We start from the raw sequence: 21862 nt of genomic DNA, 5'->3' as shown, positions 1-21862 counted from the left end.
GGCAATTGCTGATGACACCGGCTGCCCATGCATGCCAACACCAGGAAGTGGATTCGCTGAGTACCAGACATGAATTTCTTCAAACTCCTCTGTGTCCTAGCCGGCTTGGCTCAGTGGATAGAGCATCAGCCTGCAGACTGAAGGGTCCCAGGTTCGATTCCGGACAAGGGCACATGCCTGGGTTGCGGGCTTGATCCCCAGTAGGGGGTGTGCAGGAGGCAGCCGATCAATGATTCTCTCTCACCATTGATGTTTCTCTCTCTCTCTCCTTCTCCCTTCCTCTCTGAAATCAATAAAGAAATATATTTAAAATGAAAAAACTCCTCTGTATGAAGACGATTATATTCTGGGTGTGCCATTAGTTTCAGGTGGATCTGACCCATCTCTGAGCTGACCAGGTCAGGATAATAAGCCCAGCAGCGCCCCCAGGAAGAACGCCACAGGCTTCTCGGGGAGTGCCTCTCACTGAGGAGTAAACGACAAAAAGACAGTTTCTTACAGAAAAACAGAAGATACACTTGTTTCTTTCACTTAATGGCCTGGCAGCCTAGACAAAAACGGTGATGAGACCACAACAGGAGAAAACCCGAAATCGCAGGGAAAATGTGTTCTTCGCTCTGACCCGGGAATGGGTAAACTGTATGTAAAGAACCTGACAGAAAGGTCCTAGGCTTTGCAAGCCACGTGGTCTCTGCAGAGCTGTCAGGTTGGCCATCGCCACGCAAAAGCAGGCACAGCCCTGACCGGTTTGGCTCAGTGGATAGAGCGTCGGCCTGCGGACTCAACGGTCCCAGGTTCGATTCCGGTCAAGGGCATGTACCTTGGTTGTGGGCACATCCCCAGTAGGGGGTGTGCAGGAGGCAGCTGATCAATGTTTCTCTTTCATCGATGTTTCTAACTCTCTATCCCTCTCCCTTCCTCTCTGTAAAAAATCAATAAAATATTAAAAAACAAAACAAAACAAAACAAAACAAAAAAAGCAGGCACAGCGCTATTTAAATGAAAGGACACGACTGCCTCAATACGACTTCCTTTACCAAACAGGCTATGGGCTACACTTGACCCCTCACTCCGATTTTCTTTTCCTTTTCCCTTACTAGCACAGTATTGATATGGCCTCCCTCTGGCAAGCCTGAGCCCAGCACTTGCCCCAGGCTGCCTGGGAGGTAAAGGAAAAGGAACACACAGGGCAAATAAGACTCGGGAGAAAGAGCCGTGGGAGGTGGAGAGAGCTCCTTCCCATGCAGAGGGTGAGGAAGGCCTCCAGCAGCCAGGAGAGCCCCATGGCCTCTGAGAGGGCAAAGCCCAGAGGGCGTAGAACAAGAGCTGTTGCTTTGGAGAAGGGTTCCTGGCAGAACCAACACCGAGGCTCCCAAACGGTCCCAATTCCAGCCTCACAGCCTGCCGCCCCTACTGCGCAGCCACAGCCCCAGCCCCAGCCCCAGCCCCAGTGGACTAGGCTGCTGTGTCCATGGCCTTGGAATGGCTGGTTGGGAAGTGCAGCGAGATGTAAGTGAGGTCAGGCACACACTGCCAAGCGGCTCGGGCTCTCCTGTCAGTGTCTCGGGCCGTCTCAGCACCACTGCCGACAGTGGCTGGCTCAGCAGCTGAGGTGCTGCCGACCAAGGAGGTGGAGATACATTTGGCGAGGGCGTACATTTTCAGGGGGTGAGGGTGAGGGGCTGTGGCGGGAGAGCTGCTCCCAGTGCAGAGAAGACAGAGGGGGCGGGGGCTACAGTTTCCTTCCTTTCATGAAGACGTTTCTGTATGGCTCCTCAAAAAGGAACAGGAGGCTATAAAATACAGTATTTCTAATTGTGGTTTTATAAGTGACCTAGAAACATTGTTTTCCATGCTCAAACCAACTCTTGAAAAAAGACAGTATACCAGGTACAATGCTTTTCTTTTATCTGCCTGGACATGCGGTGGAGCATATGGGAACTAGGGAGCACACTGTGGATATCTGCATCAGAATCACCAAGAAAGGGAAGTGAGCCCAGAGAGGATGCTACTGAGATGAGGTCTCTCATGCTCAGTGACACCTGAACCATTTAGGACTAGTCACGTGCTGCTTTACCAACAGGATACATTCTGAGCAACGCGGCGACAGGTGATTTCGTCGTGATGGGAACATCATAGTCACTTACACAAACCTAGATGGTGCAGCCTACTCCACACCTAGCTTAGGCCTATTGCTACCAGCCTGTATAGTATGTCACTGCACAAAACACGAGATTAAATGCAATTTAGAGACACAGTAAACACGAGATGTATGAGGCTGCTGCCAGTGTAACACGGCACTGTAGAAAAAGTACAGTCTAAAATACGGCCCCCCCAAAAAAACACACAAAACATGCCAGTGGCAGTCATTTATTATCATTATCAAGTATGAACTATAATTGCATGTGCTCTATTCTTATACAACAGGCAGTGTAGCAGGCTTGTCTACACCAGCATCACCACAAACACGTGAGTAAGTCAATGCACTATGACGTTATGACAGCTATGTCACTAGGTAACAGGAATTTTTCAGCTCCATTACAATCTTACGGAACCACCTTTGTATATGCGGTCCGTCGCTGACTGAAACATAGTTATGACTATAGGCTGTCAGCATAGCCACCATAACCATCTCAAATATCTGTTGTCTCATTTAGGTTTTGGACAGTGCAGCTCAGGCAGCTGTGAAAGACCTTCTGAACACAGTAGGAACAGCAGATACCCCTAATCTGGGAAGGTGGATTCAGTAAGGGCCTCCATCCCCTTTGGTTGAATTCAGCTCGCTGCACACTTTTACAGGCCACCCCCATCTCCAATCTTTCACTCCGAGTGGACAACAGGCAGGATCACAATGCTACCTGTGTACTTAATTACTACCACTGACTGAGAGACTGCCCTCTGCCAAGTTCTTTACGCACATTATTTTTGGTCTTTAAAACCCTGTGAGAGCTAACATTTTCTTCATTTTATTGCTAAAGAAACGGAGGCACTAACAGGCTCAAAAATGTGTCCAAAGTCATGTGACTTTCAAGTGTCAGAGACAGGATACAGCCTGGGTGTGGTTGCCATGACACTGTGCCATCAGCAAATAAAATTAGAAACCTGCCTAAGCTGAAGCCAAAACACACAAACCTAGAGATACCTAACCCCAAGAAAAGGCTTTTCTGGAGAGCTGCTACTCAGGAGCTTTCCGGGAACTATGAGTCATGCAGCAAAAGATCACAAATAGGAACATAAAATGTCAATAAATAACAACAAGCAGAACAGAAACAGACTCACAGATACAGAGAACATTCAGACAATTGTCAGATGGGAGGGAGGCTGGGAAGATAGGTGAAAAAGGTGATGGGATTAAGAAGTACCAACTGGCAGCTACAGAATAGTCATTGGGATGTAAAGTACAACATAGGGAATATAGCCAATACTATTGTAATAAGTATGCATGGTGACGCTTGGGTACGAGATTCATTGGGATGATGACTTAATAATTATATAATGTCTAATCACTGAAACTAATATAATATTGAATGTTAACTGGAATTGAAAAAGAAAAAAAGGACTTAAAATTAAAAAATAAACAAAAAGCAACTGATGGGAAACCAGTGTGTATTCCAACGTCCTTTATTTAACTCTACCCGGGCAGGCCATGACTGAGCCCAGAGTCCTGCGGGCCCTTTCTCACCTGTTGTCCTTTTGTCTTTTAATATCATCCAGCTGACCTTGCAGGAGCCAGTTTTTCTCTCTCAACTGCTCACCTTCCAACCGTAGGTTTTCCATTTCACTCAACTGCTCCTAATAACACAGGAAATTCTTTTTCAGAAAACGCATGATCATAAGCATTATTTTGCTCCCCCAGGCCATGACTGAGACAGGCACTTCTCTCTTAAACTTTTGCACTCGGATGTCGAGTGTGACTCGACACGGTTGGCATTAGAATAGAATAAAGGAATCAAGAAAAAAGCAAGCGAGTGCAAAGGGTTAAACTTCTCCTACACACACACTTCCTTGGATGACAGTGGATGAAAAGTTGACTGTGACAAGCTCTTGGGCGCCTAAACTGTGAATCAGGCTCAAACTCAGCATCTTAAACATAGTCTCTGATCAGTATCACTGATTCATTAAAATTCCTTAAGAAAAGACAGAAATTCTCTACTTGGACCAATGTTCTATTTGATTCTATTTACTAGGTAGACTCTAATTTAAATACTTAATTGGATTCTAATTGAAGATCATGAATATAACCATCTAGAGGAAATAAATACTTGTCTGCAAGGAGTATCCTTTTTGATGTACTTCTCCCTGTCTATTGTCTGACTTTTATTAATCTGACCCAATTTCTTCAGAGTACCAAGGTCATGTGAATCTGGGTAACAGTTACATTCCTGAGATGGCAGCATGCTGAGGCCAGGAATGACCCCTCCACGAGAAACAAAGCTTAAGAGCCATACCGTCTCCATATACTTTACTTTGACCCTAAACAAAAACTTCCTGTAGAGCAATGACCTTCCAGGCTAAGTGCTGGAGTGAAGCATCCTCCTTTCCCCTCCTCCTCCTCCTCCATATCATCTCCCCAGGCATTCATTCCTTCACACCTCCCACCCCTCAATGCGACAGAAAACACTCTCACCTCACACAAACACTATACCCGCAAGTGCCTGGGTGAAAAACACTAGAAGGAAATTTGAAAGAATGGCACACTCTCCATCCGAGAAGCACGCCCACGCCTTTCCCCCACTGGGATGCATCTCCTAAACTCTAAGGGACCACAGACATGAAACCAGGGGAGCAATGGGACAGGGACACTCATCCCCAACTAACCCTCTGAACCTGTCCCTAAGGCCCCCCTTCCTCTGACTCTTCAGTGGGCTACAGCAGCCTCACCTACGCTCTCTCCTGCTGCTGCTTCTATCTGAAGCCCTTCCTTGTTTCACTGTCCCCAGCTTTAATAAACATACTCAAAAAAAAGGAGAAAAGGCTTTTCAACTATCATAGACAAAAGCTATCTCTATAATACATAAAGAATGCCCCCAAATCAATAAGAAAAAGCTCAACAATAGAAAAATGGTAGGACAGAAATAACAGAAACAGAAAAACACAAGGTGCCCTGGCCGGTTTGGCTCAGTGGATAGAGCATCAGCTGCAGACTGAAAGGTCCCAGGTTCAATTCCAGTCAAGGGCATGTACCTTGGTTTCAGGCACATCCCCAGTGGGGGGCATCGTGCAGGAGGCAGCTGATCGATGTTTTTCTCTCATCGATGTTTCTCTCTATCCCTCTCCCTTCCTCTCTGTAAAAAATCAATAAAATATTTTTTTTTTTTAAAAAAGAAAAACACAAGGTGCTCAATCTTACTAATAAGAAAAATACAAACTTAAAACTACAACGAGATAACATGCTTTAGCCATCAAAATGGCAAAAATCTAAAGTCAGACAGACTGTGATGAGTAGTTGGTGCAGCCTGTGCGATAACACCATCGTATCAAAACCAAAGGGCAGGGAGACAATGCTCAGACATGGTTACAGCCGCACAAACAGCTCCAAAAAATCAGTAAGGAACCAGCTACATGGGGAGCCTCCAGAACAGCAGACGAGCAGCTTGGAGTCGGGTGAGAGGAAGTCTATTCTGCTGACCCTCAGTTCTGTGCCTCTGAATTTTGTATTCTCAGGAACCATGAAAGATACTATTTATTTAAAAACATCAAAGCTAACGGAAACAATGACCCAGTTACCTTCATTCTGAGGATTTCAGCATTTTTGATTTCTCTGTCTTCATCTAGCTTTGTTACAAGGTGCTGCAAAGAAATCTTAGAGGCTCGTCCATCTTCTATCTCTTGTTCTTGTGTTTCCAGGAGTTTTGCCAATTGTGTTTGAAAATGAGGTGGTGTTTTAGGACTCTAAAACAAAATGAAATTTCATCCAAACACCTGATCAAGTGGTGTTATAAAGATTTCATATTAAATGTACATGCCAGGCATGTAAAAAATAGGCTAGTTAGCTTGTTATTCTAAATCTTGTCTAACTAAAACATGTAAAACAGTGATACCCTTTTATCAAGTAAAAAGCAGAAAAGGTGTTAATGACTCAGTAACTTCCAAACTTGAATCACTCACAAAACTTTGTTCCTCCTGAAATGCACTTTCTCTGACAAGTACCTGGGGATACTCGGCAGCAGAATCCATCACATGTTCTAGTTGCCTCATTTTGAAGTTATATTCATTCTTCTTCTGTTCTACTTCCTCTTTCTTTAGGTTTAACTGGGAAAATCAACAGGTATAAGGTTACAAGTTAGAAAATAATGGGACCCAAGGTCCAATTAGAACAGCCAATCTCCCCAAGGTATGTGGGAAATAGGCTTTTTACATTATTTTTTTTGGGGGGCGGGGGGGGGTCGATTAATAATTTGAAAAGCAGTAATATATTAAAAAAACACACACAACACAGCAATTTTTAAAAGGATGAGTTGTGAAATCTGGGGCTACCATTTGTGTGTTTGTATACCTTAGTTACTACTATAATGCTCTCATCTCCCTTACTCTCATAAATTTAGTTACACTTAAAAAACAACAACACTATGTTTTTAAGCTTCAAAAATGATCAAAGAATCATTTGAGGAAAAATACAACATATAAAACAGCAGCAGCCCAAAAGAGGATGACAATCAGCCATAACCTTACACAGTGGCTAGAACTTGCTGGCACGTGTCAAGGGTTGAGGGTAGGCAGGAAGACAGCCCAGCAAGTCTGAACCCACAGAGCAGCCGCCAACCACCTCAGCGCCCCGTTAGCCAAGGCAGGGACCTCAACAACACGCGGGGCCTCCCCCAGGCCCCATCTGGAGCGGCACCTTCCCCTGCAGTCACCTCGTGCTGAAGCTCCTGGATCCGGGCCTCCTTCCTGGTCAGCTCCTCCTGGGCGGACTGCAGGAGCGCCGAGTGCTTCTTCGAGGCCTCGGTGAGCATGTTCAGCTGCTCAGTAGCATGAGCCAGGTCTTCGCAGAGCATATCCCTCTGTTCGGAGAAAATCCCCACAAAAGCAGAATTTCTTAATTCTGGATTTCTCAATAAGGATTTGCAAATCATTACTATGTGCAATTTTTAAAAGGTTAAGAGAGTTTTAAGTGAGAACTTTTTTTTTTTTTTGCTTGTGTGGTAATCCATTCCAAGACAAACCAAGCAGTTAATATTAGTGAACAGGCCTAGAGATCAATATTACAGTGAATTTATACAGGTACCCAATTAAAATTTAACTGTACTCTACTCTCCCTTACCCTCACCCCCAGGGTCAGTTAGAGGAACTTATTATGGTGTTAGCACAAATGAATGAAAATAAATCAACTAGATAAAATATAAAAATGTTACTCTTATCTCTTAATGCCTAACTACCCTGAGAAAAATGACTCTAATTATGTCTTACTCTTTTAAAAAAAAATCCCCTATTTATTCTACTAATAACCTCCATATACACATATACATATTGACAAATAATAAAGAAAAAAAGGTCATGATGTGTTAACATTACCTCTATATCTTCAGAGATTATTCTCAGCCTCAGGGTTTCTTTCAGATCCAGAATCTCCCCTTCCTGTCTCTTAATCAACACTGTGCTATCTTCCTTGTCAACCAAAGCAGAGTTGTATTTACACTGCAGAAAAGAAGGTTATGATACAAGAGCTGTCTGCTTTATGATTTGTATTTTTAAGATTAAAATAATTTCAGAATGAGTCCGAGTTCAAAGGTGATGACCAGATTAACACAATTAATTCAACCAATACCTGCTGAATTAAGGAATGGAAGAATAAATGCATGGATGGCAAAAAGGAGTGGAAAAGTCCCACAGGTATTAGTGAAAAAACATCTGGTTTTGTCATCATTATCAGGAGTCGGCGTCAGAAATAAAGGTGGAGGGCAGCAAGCTCCACGTGGGGCAGAGGAGGGAGAACATTGACCAAAACCCTCACCTTGACCTAAGGGAAGGAGCAAGCACCACTGTTTAAGTTAGATACACTCACACTGCACATGAGCATTTAAAGGCTCTGCCAGTTCTGCAAATGCAGATCCTGTTGAGCTGCAACAGTGTTTCCAAATCTATGTGACCACAGAATCTCTTTCCTGGTGGAGCGAGCATCTGTTAACCTCCTGAGGAATCTATGGAGTGAGTCTCATGCTCAAATTAATCCATTGCCGGCAACAGAACTTACATTGATGTCCTTCAGCTCTTGCTTCAGGCTGTCTATGGTTTCTGTTTTCTCACGAACTGAAGTCCTCAGCTCCTGGATCTGGCTCATGAGGTCAGTGACAACTTCCTGATGAGGACAGAAACAGTATCTTCACACCCAGTGACATTAAGGAGGTCATTTTTAAATGACAGGTTGTTTATATTTCCTAATGACAACAGAAGTCAGTTTCATTTGAGAATATATGTCACATGACATTACTAATGTCCTCAATGTATACTATAATGGGTTTCATACCATTTTATTTAATCGCTTGTTTTGGTTTTATGAATGAGTAACAGTAGACATATAAGGAATTTATAACTAATTTTATGGACTCATGGTCAAAAAGAAAGGGCCACGCTAACAGTTAAAAGGGACAGGATGTGTTTTAGAAACTGCCATCAAGAGAAATAGAACAGTTTGCACTTGAAGCTATGTGGAAAATTAACTTAAATAAAAGATCTCATTCTCTAGTAACCATGGAAGATGCACAAGGCACAGGTGCATACAGAAATGCTAGCTACCAGTCACCTTGACAGCAGGAGACTGGAAGGTTAAAACAACATTTATGAAGAAAATACAGAGGGATGTAGCTTCAACCACCTCCCACCTTGTCAGCATCTCTAGACTTCTCCAGAGAACTGATGATTTTCTCAGTAGCACATAAACTCTCTTCCAGTTTCTGTACTTTTGCCATCTATGGGGGAAAAAATAAATCTTTTTAGAAAAAGAATTAAATCACACAGTTAACTACACATATATTTTTTAAAAGCTGAAGCCCTGGCCAGGTAATTCAGTTGGTTAGAGCACTGTCCCAATACGCCAAGGTTACGGGTTCGATCCTCAGTCAGAGCACATGTAAGAATCAACAAATGGATGCATAAATAAGTGGAACAACAAATCAATGTTTCTCTCTTCCTTCCTCTCTACAAAATCAGTGATAAAACAAACAAACAAAATTTTTTAAAACTTAAAACCTGCTTTTCATATTATATAGTATACAGGAGTATTACTTGAAAAACAATAACTTGGGTTAAAAGACAATGATTTTGTGGTCTCTATCAGGAGGCCACTAAAAAATTATAATGGTCATCTGGGAGTTAGAAAAATAGAGTTGAGAAATAATACAACCAAACACTCCATCTTTTTATTACCAATTTTCAACATAGGAAAGCCAAGACACTTGTTATAATAAACCTCTTTCGACATCAGGAAAAATGACAAAGCTCCAATTTTAGAGTCAGAGTCAAGATACTTACCTGCTGCTCACACTTGACCATCTCTTTCTGTTTCTCCTGACGCACAGCCTCAAGAACATCTAAGATTTCTCTGGAAGAGAAGAGTTCTTTTACTAAAGACTTCACTCAACGAACACAGGAACTGAGTCTATTTGTACAGGAGATTCACTGCAATGCAACTAAACGTTATTAGGCATAAACTTGGTGTTAGGCGTTGTATTCCAGTACAAATCAGAAATTTGAACCCATCTCTTCAACAATTATTGAATGAAAACACATTTTTATACTACAACAGTTTATTTTTCTTCGAAGTACTGTGAGACCCCCAAACATAACATATAACATCTAGTATCTGTTTATTACCCAACTCTCTGCACTAGAATATAAAATTCATGAGGATGGGGACATTTTATTCTGTCTTATCTCTGCATGTTCTGGCGTTTGCCAGAATAGAGACTGGCTTGTGGATATCACTAAATGTGTGAATGAATGACTAAATGTTAACTGTCTGTTTCCCAACCAGATGTGTGGATCCACTAGATGTTTTCATCACTGTATAGCAGGGCCTAGAAGAGACTCTGTCTCATAGTATGAATTCTGTAAGCAGCTGCTGAATAAACAAATACAGATTCTTCTCATTAGAGTAATAATTATCGGGTTGGCTGAGCCAAGAGACTGACAGAGATCATCAAAGAAAAGAACTTGGAGAGAAAGGGAAGAAAGACAGTAGCATTCATATTAAAGCACCAGGAGAAAAAAAGAGCAACGAGAAAAGTAATAGTACATACAGAAATAAAAATCAATCCCCACCTTCCAATAATAAATACTGTGATTTATTTACAGAAAGCCCCAAGTTCTGATCACTACTATTCATTTAAAAGTATTGAATGTTTTAAAAATTAAGTTTCTCTACATAGACATTCATATAAAAACATGATATTCATTTTGGGAATGCTTTAGAAAAAATACAGGGCATTTGCAATTAAGAAAAACAGGATAAAGAATGTGGTAGTAAATGACATTCTAGTTAAATAATGGAAAATATAAACAGCACTCACTTAGAACTGTTTTCTTTATCTTCTTCAAATTGTAATAATAATTTGTTATTGCGTTCTTTTTCTGTCTCAAAAAGCTCCATCAAATTCTAAAAGACAACGTGACATTAGATTTAAATAACTGTTACTAGCCATGTGTAGTCAACAAACACATCGAGTGCCTTCTGTGGCAGGCACCACGGGCCCGGCTGCCCAGGGGTTAGGAAGAGGTTTACACAGTGCTTGCCCTGAGCTCCAGTCAGCAGTCACATGCCCAGGACAAAGTTAGGAATCATCAACACCCTTCACTTACATTCATATCAGATTTCAGAGTCTCATTTTCTTTTTTGCAGTTTTGGAGATTTTTTGAAAGTTGGTCAATTTCAAACTTCATTACTTCTTGTAAGTTTTCATAGGAATCCTGCAGGCAGGCTTTGCTCTCAAGAAGCTTTTCATTCTCTAATCTTTAACAGGAAAACATTTTTACAATGGTAAATACAAATTAATCGTTCAGTCAGAGTATCTGCAGTTCTACTTATCCCAGCTATAGACCATTCCCAATTTACAGAAGCCTCAACTGGTGTAAAGCTCAAAGACGTCTGTAAAATATCCATGATGCACAAACGCCAGACAGACTCAACCACAGCACAGTGATGGAAAAGAGAGTGGGCGTATTAGCCTGGAGCCACCTTCTTCCTCATTTAGGAGGTCCAGACCTAACCCTTATAGAACCTAGAGACTAGCCATTAATTTAATTTTGTTGATAGTTCCACTCTATCCATTCATCACATAGTCTCCAAACTCTACAAAGATTTTTCAAGATGGCAAACGTGGCTTCAATCTAAGCAAGAGTGTAAACTCCTTGGGCGAGAACTATCTTTTCATTCACATGACTATTATTTACTAGAGGCCCAATGCACAAATTCGTGCACAGGTGGGGTCCGGCCGGCCCACCCAGATCGGGCCCATCGGGCTGGGCTGGCCTGGGGGAGAGGCTGCAGGCGGTTGGCCAGCCGGTCCTGGCCCCGCCCCCTGGTCAAACTCCCGGTCGAGGGGACAATGTGCATATTAGCCTTTTATTAATAGGATTACTTTTTAGGTTTTCATCCTCTGGTTCTGCTCCCCGACATACTGGGAACACACCCAAACATCCAGAGCTCAGCCAAGTAGAGGTAAACAATGAACCTGACCCACGGGCCACCCAAAACAGATGTCCCTGCTTTTACATACAGGTTATTAGACAAGGATATATCTGCTTTACTAACTGAAAGCAGAGCAGAAGCAGCAAACTGCAAAGTGGTAAAAATCAGTTGCTAAAGATAGGTGTATAGACAATAGATGATAGGGAGAGGGAACATATGTATTTACAATACAAACTGTATAAATAAAGCAGGCAAAATAATTCAAGAAACACATAGCGGTGTTGTGCTGTTTCATGCAGGGAGGGTGCCACGAGCAAGTATAAGCAGCCCAGTGAGTGATGTACTCAATGTCAAACCTGAGGCATTGGGAACAACTAATTTATGTCCAGTTAAAAAAGCAAGGAAGAACTTGATATTTTTAATACAGAATCTATAATAATAAAAGTATAATATGCTAATTAGACCGAACTGGTCCAAAGGTAAGCAGATGACTCAAGCAAGACCAATTCCAATTCTCCCTGGGATGGACATACGGTGGCTGGGACAGAGGATTCCCTCACAGGAGTTGTGAATGTAGGAGACAGAATGTGGAGCCGTGAGGCCATCTGTTCCCGGTCACACAAAGGAAGGCCCTCAACAGGACAGAATGAGGGAACACAGAGGGAAGCAGAGCAGGGACTGGAGAGGGAGAGACGGAGAGCAGAAGAGACAGAGAGAAAGATGCAATCTGACAACACCGTGTGAGACACGTTCTAGAGTGTCCCTGAAGTCACAATCACTTCTGAGCCTTCCCAATACTCTGAGCCAATAAATTAACTTTTAGTTTATTCAACTAGTTTGAGTTGGATTAACAGCATGTGCACTTCAAGGATCCCTGGGTTCCAGGCCAATCATAACAAAACAACTCTACCTGACATTGTCTAGTTGAAGCTGGATATGCACGTGTTTTTCAGAAAGGCTGCTGAGTTCTTGCTCCTGACTCTCCTTGAATGAATTGTACTCCAACTTCACCGAAGACAGCTCCTTGTCTGCTGAATGAAGCACTACTCGCAGGTCATGGACCTCACTTTTCAAAACTAAAAGACAAACAAAATAAATCCTCAATAGGCCTCTCTACACATAATTTTTTACAAAGTAGGCAAATGTAATAGTTAGCTTCACACAAACAGTAAAAAAAAGTTGATGTTGAACAGCTACTAGTAAGTGGTAGATACCTAGAAAAAGTTTCTATTTTCACCCTCTCCTTTGTTTATGGTTTTTGGTATATTTCTACCAAAAAAGGAAGAATTAACATCTGTCTGTCCCTGACTTGTAAATCACTTATTTTTGACATTTAAAATGTGCATCAAAATTCTTTATAAGGAAAAAAATCAAGATATTTAAACATATTTTAAGTGATCTAATCCTACTTTTATTGAAAAACCTCTTGTAAATGTGCCAGAACTTTCTCAAATGAGTTAGACATGTCTGGTCTTCTAAGGGAACTGCAATTGGAAGCAAAATTAGGTAACTTCTTAGATAAAAAAACTGAATGGCTGTTTTTGTTTGAGCATTATTACAAAATACTGCAAATACTTTAATGAAAGGAGACGTAAACTGAAAACAACAAACAAACTGGGAATCAAATGATACTCCCACATCTGTGAATATATGCCAACATATAATTTACGCTTTATTTCATCACTATTAAAACATTGTTCACATTCATAAGTGAAAAAATAAATAAATGGTTAATAAAAAACATTATTCATCTTATAAATTCAAGACAATTCATTTTCAAATCAGCATTAAAACTTTAAAAAGCCCGGCCGGCCAGCATGGCTCAGAGATTGAGTATCAACACAGGAACGAGGATATCAGGATTCAATTCAGGTCAGGGCACATGCCAGAGTTGCAGGCTTGATCCCCAGTGTGGGGTGTTCAGGAGGCAGCCGATCAATAACTCTCTCTCATCATTAATGTTTCTATCTCTCTCTGAAATCAATAAAAATATATTTTAAAAAAGATATATCATATGATTAGAAAGATACTGAGTTCCAGTATTCAGATTAGAAAGCTCCCAGCTGTTCACACTTACAGTCATTCTTAGTTTGAGTGTCCCGAAGCTGCTTTTCAAGGACACTCAATTGTGAGAGATGCTCTTGCTGCTGTTTGGTCCAATCCATTCTCTCTGATGAGAAAAGCTGAGGGAAAGAGATCAATTTACTGGAAAAGGCATACTGGCATGATGAGACATACTCCAAACCATTACCTTGTTTTTGTTTTTAAATTGTTTTAAAGTCTCTGACCAGAAGAAAATTGGCTTGTTCCCTTCAACTACAGTGAGGATGCCCAACAAAGGGAAGGATCCCTGCAGGCACCTGAACCGTCATCCCACTGGGCAAACAGAAAGGGATCCAGGTGCACTGCAAACGAAGAGGGCTAGAGCTGTATGTGTGTGTGCACTCGCGTATCTCCTTATCGGAGCCGTATGCGAAGGAACAAAGTAGAGAAAACAAATCAAATCAGTCTTGACTGGGGCTTTGCGAAGTCCTATTCTTCCTGTGAGACTCTGATTCCCACATTTCTGAGGCTGTGCTCTCGGTCTCACCTCCTGCATTTGTGTAGAATGATGCTCCAGTTTGTCAATGCGCTGCTGAAGCTTCAGGTTTTTATGCTCTTCTTCATCCAACTTGACCTGTAGGGTACTCATTTGTTCCTACAACACAGAAACTTCAGTTGTCAAAGAAGAAACTAAAAGTTAGATCACTTAAAATATGTTTAAATATCTTGATTTTTTTCCTTATAATATAAAGAATTTTGATGCACATTTTAAATGTCAAAAATAAGTGATTTACAAGTCTTTTAATGAAAATCTTAGACATTCCACCATTTCTTCCGTATTAAAAAACAAAATTCAAAACCTTATATGGACAAAGGTATCAAAGGCCAGTTTGGAACCAGAAAACAATTTCAAAAGACCACAGTAATGATTTTTCATACTCATATTTGACAAAATAAACTTCATAATGAAAGCCAACAAAAGAGACAAGTTCAAAATTACACTTGTGGTCCATCAAAGTAGATAATTTGAAACACATAGGAAAAGAAGTGGTTAAAAATTAAAATTGTGGATCAAGCCACAGAGCCAGCTTGAGATTTCTGAGATTTCTTGGGGCTACATATAGTGACTTCACCAGAAAAGTCTCCATGCCAGGAAAGGGCAAAATTTTGAAATTTGGGGTTGTCTGGCTCACTCTAAGTTTTACTAGACAGTAGAAAAACTTAAAAACATAATGAAATCACCAGAATTCTGAGATAAACCAATTTTATGTTATTTCAAATATACCAAAAGTGGTCTAAAATGTTATCTAAAATATGATTCTTTCAACTATTTTAACTTTCTTTAGCAGATACAGCACTGTGCCATATAAACAAACCAGTCTGGAATCTGAATCTAGTGGCAAACTGGTCTCTTTACATATAAGAGAACCAAAGCCTCAAGACATTGGAAAATGACTTGCTAAACACTGCAGTGAATTAAAAGAATAAGAACAGTCTGGTTTCTAAACATTGCAGTGAATTAAAAGAGTTAAGAAGAGTCTGGTTTCTAGCCCATTCTTAAGAAGGTAGTAAACAGTTTTGAACATTGAAAATTATAGTTAAAATGTCATGTAGAGTTGTTTTGTTATGATTGGCCTGGAACCCAGGGATCCTTGAAGTGCACATGCTGTAAATCCAACTCAAACTAGCTGAACAAACTAAAAGTTAGTTTATTGGCTCAGAGTATTGGGAAGGCTCAGAAGTGATTGTGATTTCAGGGACACACTAGAACGTGTCTTTTGATGGCTTTCATTATGAAGTTTATTTTGTCAAATATGAGTATGAAAAATCATTACTGTAGACATGTCTAACTCATTTGAGAAAGTTCTGGCACATTTCCAAGAGGTTTTCAATAAGTAGGATTAGGTCATTTGCTAAACATTGCAGTGAATTAAAAGAATAAGAACAGTCTGGTTTACACACCCATACTTAAGAATGTAGTAAAAAGTTTTGAACATTGAAAATTATAGTTAAAATGATAAAGGAAATTGTTTAAATGAATGTCTCATTATTTATTTTTTCTGAAACTAAACATTACCTGCACCATCCTAAGCTCTTCAGAAATGGCTTCAAAAGCTTGTTCATTCACCTCAGGTGGAACTGGCTCATTTAAGATATCATTATCTAATTTGCTAGAATTCTGAGTGTACGGAGACCCCAAGCTCCCTGTTTCAGGGCTTAATTTTGATCCTGGTCGAGGCCAAATTTGATAAACCTTGGTTGGTGTAGTTATAATCTGCAGCAAAAGTGATTATGGAAAAGAACATCAGCACACATGAAAAAAATTATTGTGTAAACAGAGAAGATAAAATTGAAATTCTACTCATGAAAGGGAAAATAAAGGACCCCTTAGAGCAGTGGTTCTCAACCTTTTTAATGCCGCAACCCTTTAATACAGTTCCTCATGTTGTGGTGACCCCTAACCATAAAATTATTTCCGTTGCTACTTCCTAACTGTAATTTTGCTACTGTTAATGAATCGTAATGTAAATATCTGTGTTTTCCGATGGTCTTAGGCTCTACAGCAGCAGTTCGCACAGAAATGCCCAAGTAGACACAAATAATCTATCAATTTAATGCAGACTTAAGCAAAATTCTAATAAGATTTAGAAAAATGAAACTTAATAGGCGGATTCCAAACTTTATACAAAGAATAAATGTGTAAGAAGACAAAAAGAGAACAAATTGGGAAGACTTACCTGGCCAATATAAAAATACATTATAAGGGTATGGTTGTTTAAAAAGTGTATTATTAGCATACAAAGTCAAATAGAACATTGGAAGAAAACACAAAGTTAGGAAATAGAATTATTTATATGTGTCAAGTTCAAATTAGTGAAAAAATATAGACTATTAAACAAGTTAAATCCCTATGCCATACCACTCAAAAATAAAATAGCAGCCCTAGCAGGGTGCTGGAGGGGGCACTTCAGCAGGATTGACTCCAGGGCTGGGACTTCGTCCTCACAGCCCCCCCCCAGAGAATGCTTGCACTAAAAACCACCTAAATAAGCCAGGGGTCACCCAAAACATGGAAGCCTAGGTTTAAAGTAAGGTAAAGTCCTAGGTACTAGTTAACATGAAAAGTCCCAAGTCATATCCCTGAGGAAAAAAAAAAAAAGCCCACTGCAGAATAACATATGTAGAATAATCCATTTACTTTTAAATGCAAAGCACAACAAAAATCTATGAGATAATTCTACATATCTTTCTCAGAGCATGTATATTTACTATACAAAACTGTTAAGAAAAAGGATTCCCAAACTGATTAACAAATTACCCCCTGGGGATGGGGAGTGAAGGACTAAGATTAGACCCAAATTGGTGGTGGTGCTCAGTAGGAATTTTAACCTAAATTTGCATAGATATATATTTACTTTAAGCAAGAACAACCTATTCATAAAGAACCGATATAATTAAAATGAACTAAAAACAAACAAAAAAGATCTGAATTGCTACTCATGGCAAAGCTTTTAATCCCCTCCTCCCTATCTGCTCAGCTATAAATGGAAGAAGCCAGACTGGAGTGTCAATGCTTCGCGCTCTGTAAGTGCACTGTGCTAAGGGGCTACTGACACAAATTATAAACATCTGGCAATATTCTGCAAGTATTTTAAAATAACTTCCTACACAGATTTTAAAGGCCACAATTTTTAAAAAGCAAAGAAAAAAATTCGACCTTTATAAGAAAAAATAGCATTTCCCAGGTTAAATAAATCATAATATATCAATACATAAATGCTTGTTGCAGCTGCCAAAACAAACAAAAACAAAAAGGAAAATTATTTTGTCCCCTTCAGATATGGGACAAATCCTAAAATATCATTATGTTAAAAAAAATCAAAGTAGAATGATGTGTATTATATGCTGCTTGTATAAAATATGAAAAAGAAAGAAAACAAAAAGCAAAGACTTGGTGACACTGATTGCCTCCAAAGAGGGTCTTAGGTAATAAGTAATGTCATACATTTGTAGAGGAAGGACAGCAGACAGAGACTCATCACTGTATACCCTTTGTACCTTTAAAAATTCCAGTCATGTGAATTACCTATTCAAACAAACAAATAATATAACTTTTAAAAGCAGTTTCTTATGAAATGACACAAAAAGCATCACTGCTAAAGACAGCATTAGATACACATCTATTTATTATCAAGTGTAGGATGTATAAGGAACATTGTTTTTGTTTTAATTTTAAGAGAATTTGGTACAAAAAGCTAAAATCAAGAGTAGCAGCACCTTCTTAACCTTTTGCTTCCCTCAGGTTTTCTTCTTGCTCCTCCATCTCAGCTTTTTTCTTTTCTTTTCTTTTCTTTTCTTTTTTAAATGAAGGCTATGGTTATTAAGGGGAAAACCACTTCTGCTTTTCTGGTTTTCCACATTGTTACCCCTGGTCCTTTGTGGTCTTTGTCTTTAGGATTTCTATTCTTCCACTGCAAGCCTTGAGCACATGTTACATTATAGCAACAGCTGCCATTTACTAAGATCTACCAGACTGACACTTTATCTCATTTAATGCTCTAAAAAACCTAAAAAGTGCCCTAGCTGTTTTGGCTCAGTGGATAGAGCATCAGCCTTCGGACTGAAGGGTCCCAGGTTCGATTCCGGTCAAGGGCACATGCCTGGGTTGTGGGCTCGGTCCCCAGCAGGGGATATGCAGAAGGCAGCCTATCAATGGTTCTCTCTCATCACTGATGTTTCTCTCTCCCTTCCTCTCTGAAATCGATGAAAATATATTTAAAAACGAACAAAAAAAACCTAAAAAAGCAATTAAGTTAGGAAACCCCAAAAAAAAGAACTTTCCTTTTTTGTTTTGGGGTTTCTTGGGAGGGAGGCGTCACTCCGTGGTGCATTCTTTCCTCACCCTACCTCAGAACACTGGGTTACCTGCCTGCAAGGAGATAATCTGTGCCCACCCATTACTAACACAGTGAGACAGCAGGATTGCGGGCTGAAGCACTGCTTCAGAATACCTACCTTCAGTGTTTCAGCATGAATTTTATTCAGCTGAGAAACTTCTTGCCGCTTGCAGGCTTTTGTTGCTTCCAAAAGGTTTTCGAGATTAAGGTTCGCTTTTTGCAAAGACTGAAGCTCCGATTCTAATTCTAGCTGCCTTCTCCTAATAGATATTATGAAATTGAGCATTTTAGGTCATAAGTAATGTCATACATTTGTGGAGTATTTTATAGTTTATACTCTCACATAACTTTATTGTTCTCTCTTTAAATCAGAGATATTAGATTATTACCTTCATTTCCCAATAGGTTGAAATACAGCTCAGAGATTAATTACTGTTTAAGGGGTTCAACTAGTAAACGGCAGAGCTCCAATTCAAAAGCCCAAACAGCCCTGGCCGGAGTGGCTCAGTTGATTGGGTGTCATTATCCTGTGCAATGCAAAGTTCTTAGTTCAATGGCCGGTTTTTCAGGTTGTGGGCTCGATCCCCAGTAGGTAGGGGGCATGCAGGAGGCAGCCAATCAATATTGTTTCACATCAATGTTTCTCTCTCCCTCTCCCTTCCATTCTCTCTAAAAATCAATAAAAACATCTTTTAAAAAATAAATAAAAGAGCAAAATCTATTTTAAAAAAAAAGCCTAAACAGTCCATGATGATTCTATATGTGATGTTATTTTTTAAAAATGTCTTTATATTTTTTATAACAAGGTTAATCTCAGTTATAATATGAATTTTTTATGCAAAGAGCATCTAGAAAGAATGTTAACACATCTGAAATTTAAAAATCCAGATTTCAGCCCTGGCCGGTTTGGCTCAGTGGATAGAGTGTCGGCCTACGGACTGAAGGGTCCCGGGTTCGATTCCAGTCAAAGGCATGTACCCTGGTTGCGGGCACATCCCCAGTAGCAGGTGTGCAGGAGGCAGCTGGTCGATGTTTCTCTCTCATCGACGTTTCTGGTTCTCTATCCCTCTCCCTTCCTCTCTGTAAAAAATCAGTAAAATATATTTTTTTAAAAATAAAAATCCAGATTTCATTCAAAACAACAGTGATTTAAATGTGGTGGCACAATAAACATTTTACTATGTAAGTTCAATAGGAACTCATCTCAACATTAAAAAATTCATATTATCTAGTCCATTAAATATATTATTAAAGAGCTAGAGGTTTATGTCAATTATACCTCAATTTAAAAAACAAGTAAAAACAAAACTAGAAACAAGCCCTTTTCCCTCATGTCAAAACAAGTTAGTTGCTATATGAGAACTGTTGAAGTAAAATGCTCAATTAAATAAATGGTCAATGTCAAACCCTAAAACAAATCAACACTAAAAGATATGAAAATAGGTAAGCATGAATGTGTATCTATACTTTACCTCGTTAGTTCTTTGAATTCTTCATACTCTTGCTTTGAATTATTCAGTTCTGTCTGCATTTGCAGGAGTTGTGCTTTTAGCTTCTCAGAGTTTGCTAATGAACAAGGCTCTTTTGCAACTTTAGGAGAGAATCCTTGCTGACCTGATAATAAGGAAACAACTTGGTTTTTGAAAGACAAAAATAGTAGAATACATTTTCTAAGTTCTCTGCCATGTATCCATTTTGAAGCACAAGGAGGAAAAAATGAGAAATGGGTTGGAAGGTGGACCCTAAAATACAAGAGCCTATAACTCAACAGGAAACATAAGATACAACACAGTGTGGCAAAGAGTATTAGAAGTTTTTTTGAGAAGCTGAGAAGCCACAGGATGGGACGGGGCGGCTTTAAGACAACACCTCAGGAGCAGAGCCAGCAAGGACTGAAGCACAACACGCACAATGCTGGAGGGAGAAGCATCGCTGGTGAGTCTGGCAGGAATTAGGACTAGCAGCTAATGTTAACAGTCCGTGAATTTTAGGAAAGGAAACAAATAGCAAAGGCAGCAAGCTGAAAGACCTTGGTATCACCAACCAGAAAGAACAGGTTAATTTTCAGGGATTCTTAGAAGACTGGATATGTTGACTGAGTTTCAGAGGGGAAATATCATGTAACAGTTCTCTGGACAGTGGTGTCTGTCTTGAAGATGGTGGGGTCCAGAAATTACCATTATTATCTTTCAAGGGTACTAAGTCACGGTATGGACTGAGGTCAAAATGGTCAACAAAATAGAGAGCATTATAGGGAGAAGTAGTTGAAATAATACAGAAAACCTGATTTTTATTGCATCTAAAATCTTAGTCTCTCCATAACCCAAATACTGAGAATTTTATTCTTTTATGAAGTCATAAACAGAATGGAAGAAGGCTTGGAAAAGGACATTTTGGAAAAAGAGCAAACACGCTTCTTTATGAGTGCAGAATGATACAATCAAAATGTTCTCAATTTCAACCTAAACAGAAACAAAGACTGAGACAGGGTATAATAAAAGACCATAAAAATATTCACTTTAAAAATGGAGCAACCACAGACCTTCCTACCAAATTCCTGAGTACGAGTACCAATAGCTGCCAAGCTGTAAGTTAGAGTTAGTGCTAAATAAATCACCTTCACAAAAGTAAAAGTAAACGTGTGGATATAGCCCAGCATGATGGCCCAACAGTTGAGTGTTGACCCATGAACCAAGAGTTTACTGGTTCAATTCCTGGTCAGGACACATGCCCAGAGCGGGCTTGATCCCCAGTGGGCGGTGTGCAGGAGGCAGCTGATCAATGTTTCTCTCTCATCATCGATGCTTCTATCTCTCTATCCCTTCCTTCCCCTCTCTCTAAAATAAAATTTTAAAAAAGCAGACATATTTTTTTAAAAACTTGTGGCTGCCTGGCCAGTATGGCTCAGTGGTTGAGCATTGACCTATGAACCAGGAAGTCATGGTTCGATTCCCCATCAGAGCACATGCCTGAGTTTTAGGCTGGATCTTCAGTGTGGGGTATGCAGGAGGCAGCTGGTCAATTATTCTATCATTGATGTTTCTATCTCTCTTTCCCTTTCACTTCCTCTCTGAAATAAAAAGTATTTAATTAAAAAAAAAAAAATAGCCCTGGCTGGTTTTGCTCAGTGGATAGAGCAGGTTTGATTCCAGTCAAGGGCACATGCCTAGGTTGTGGGCTCCATCCCTAACAGGGGGTGTGCAGGAGACAGCAGTTCAATGATTCTTTATCATCATTGACTAGAGGCCTGGTGCACGAAAATTCGTGCACTTGGGTGAGGCGGGGAGAGGGGGGG

At 40.1% G+C, this 21862-nt stretch overlaps 1 protein-coding gene across 1 annotated transcript in view; it reads right to left on the bottom strand.

Moving 5' to 3' along the window:
* KIF15 (kinesin family member 15) overlaps positions 1–21862 on the bottom strand; it is a 49913-nt gene that overhangs the window by 5910 nt on the left and 22141 nt on the right. Inside the window, exons 15-30 of the mRNA XM_079795346.1 lie at positions 20040–20181; positions 18686–18827; positions 15747–15944; positions 14217–14324; positions 13704–13809; positions 12537–12702; positions 10798–10948; positions 10509–10594; positions 9472–9541; positions 8823–8909; positions 8195–8299; positions 7516–7638; positions 6858–7004; positions 6151–6252; positions 5728–5892; positions 3683–3792 (exon numbers count right to left, since the gene is read on the bottom strand). Coding sequence (XP_079651472.1) covers positions 3683–3792; positions 5728–5892; positions 6151–6252; positions 6858–7004; positions 7516–7638; positions 8195–8299; positions 8823–8909; positions 9472–9541; positions 10509–10594; positions 10798–10948; positions 12537–12702; positions 13704–13809; positions 14217–14324; positions 15747–15944; positions 18686–18827; positions 20040–20181 — 2008 coding nt within the window. The remainder of the gene's footprint in view (positions 1–3682; positions 3793–5727; positions 5893–6150; positions 6253–6857; positions 7005–7515; positions 7639–8194; positions 8300–8822; positions 8910–9471; positions 9542–10508; positions 10595–10797; positions 10949–12536; positions 12703–13703; positions 13810–14216; positions 14325–15746; positions 15945–18685; positions 18828–20039; positions 20182–21862) is intronic.

This window comes from Cnephaeus nilssonii (assembly GCF_951640355.1).
Source record: "Cnephaeus nilssonii genome assembly, chromosome: 17".
NCBI classification, from domain to species: Eukaryota; Metazoa; Chordata; class Mammalia; order Chiroptera; family Vespertilionidae; genus Cnephaeus; species Cnephaeus nilssonii.
The sequence above is the reverse complement of the archived record's forward strand: the minus strand, read 5'-3'. Positions and strand labels throughout refer to the sequence as shown.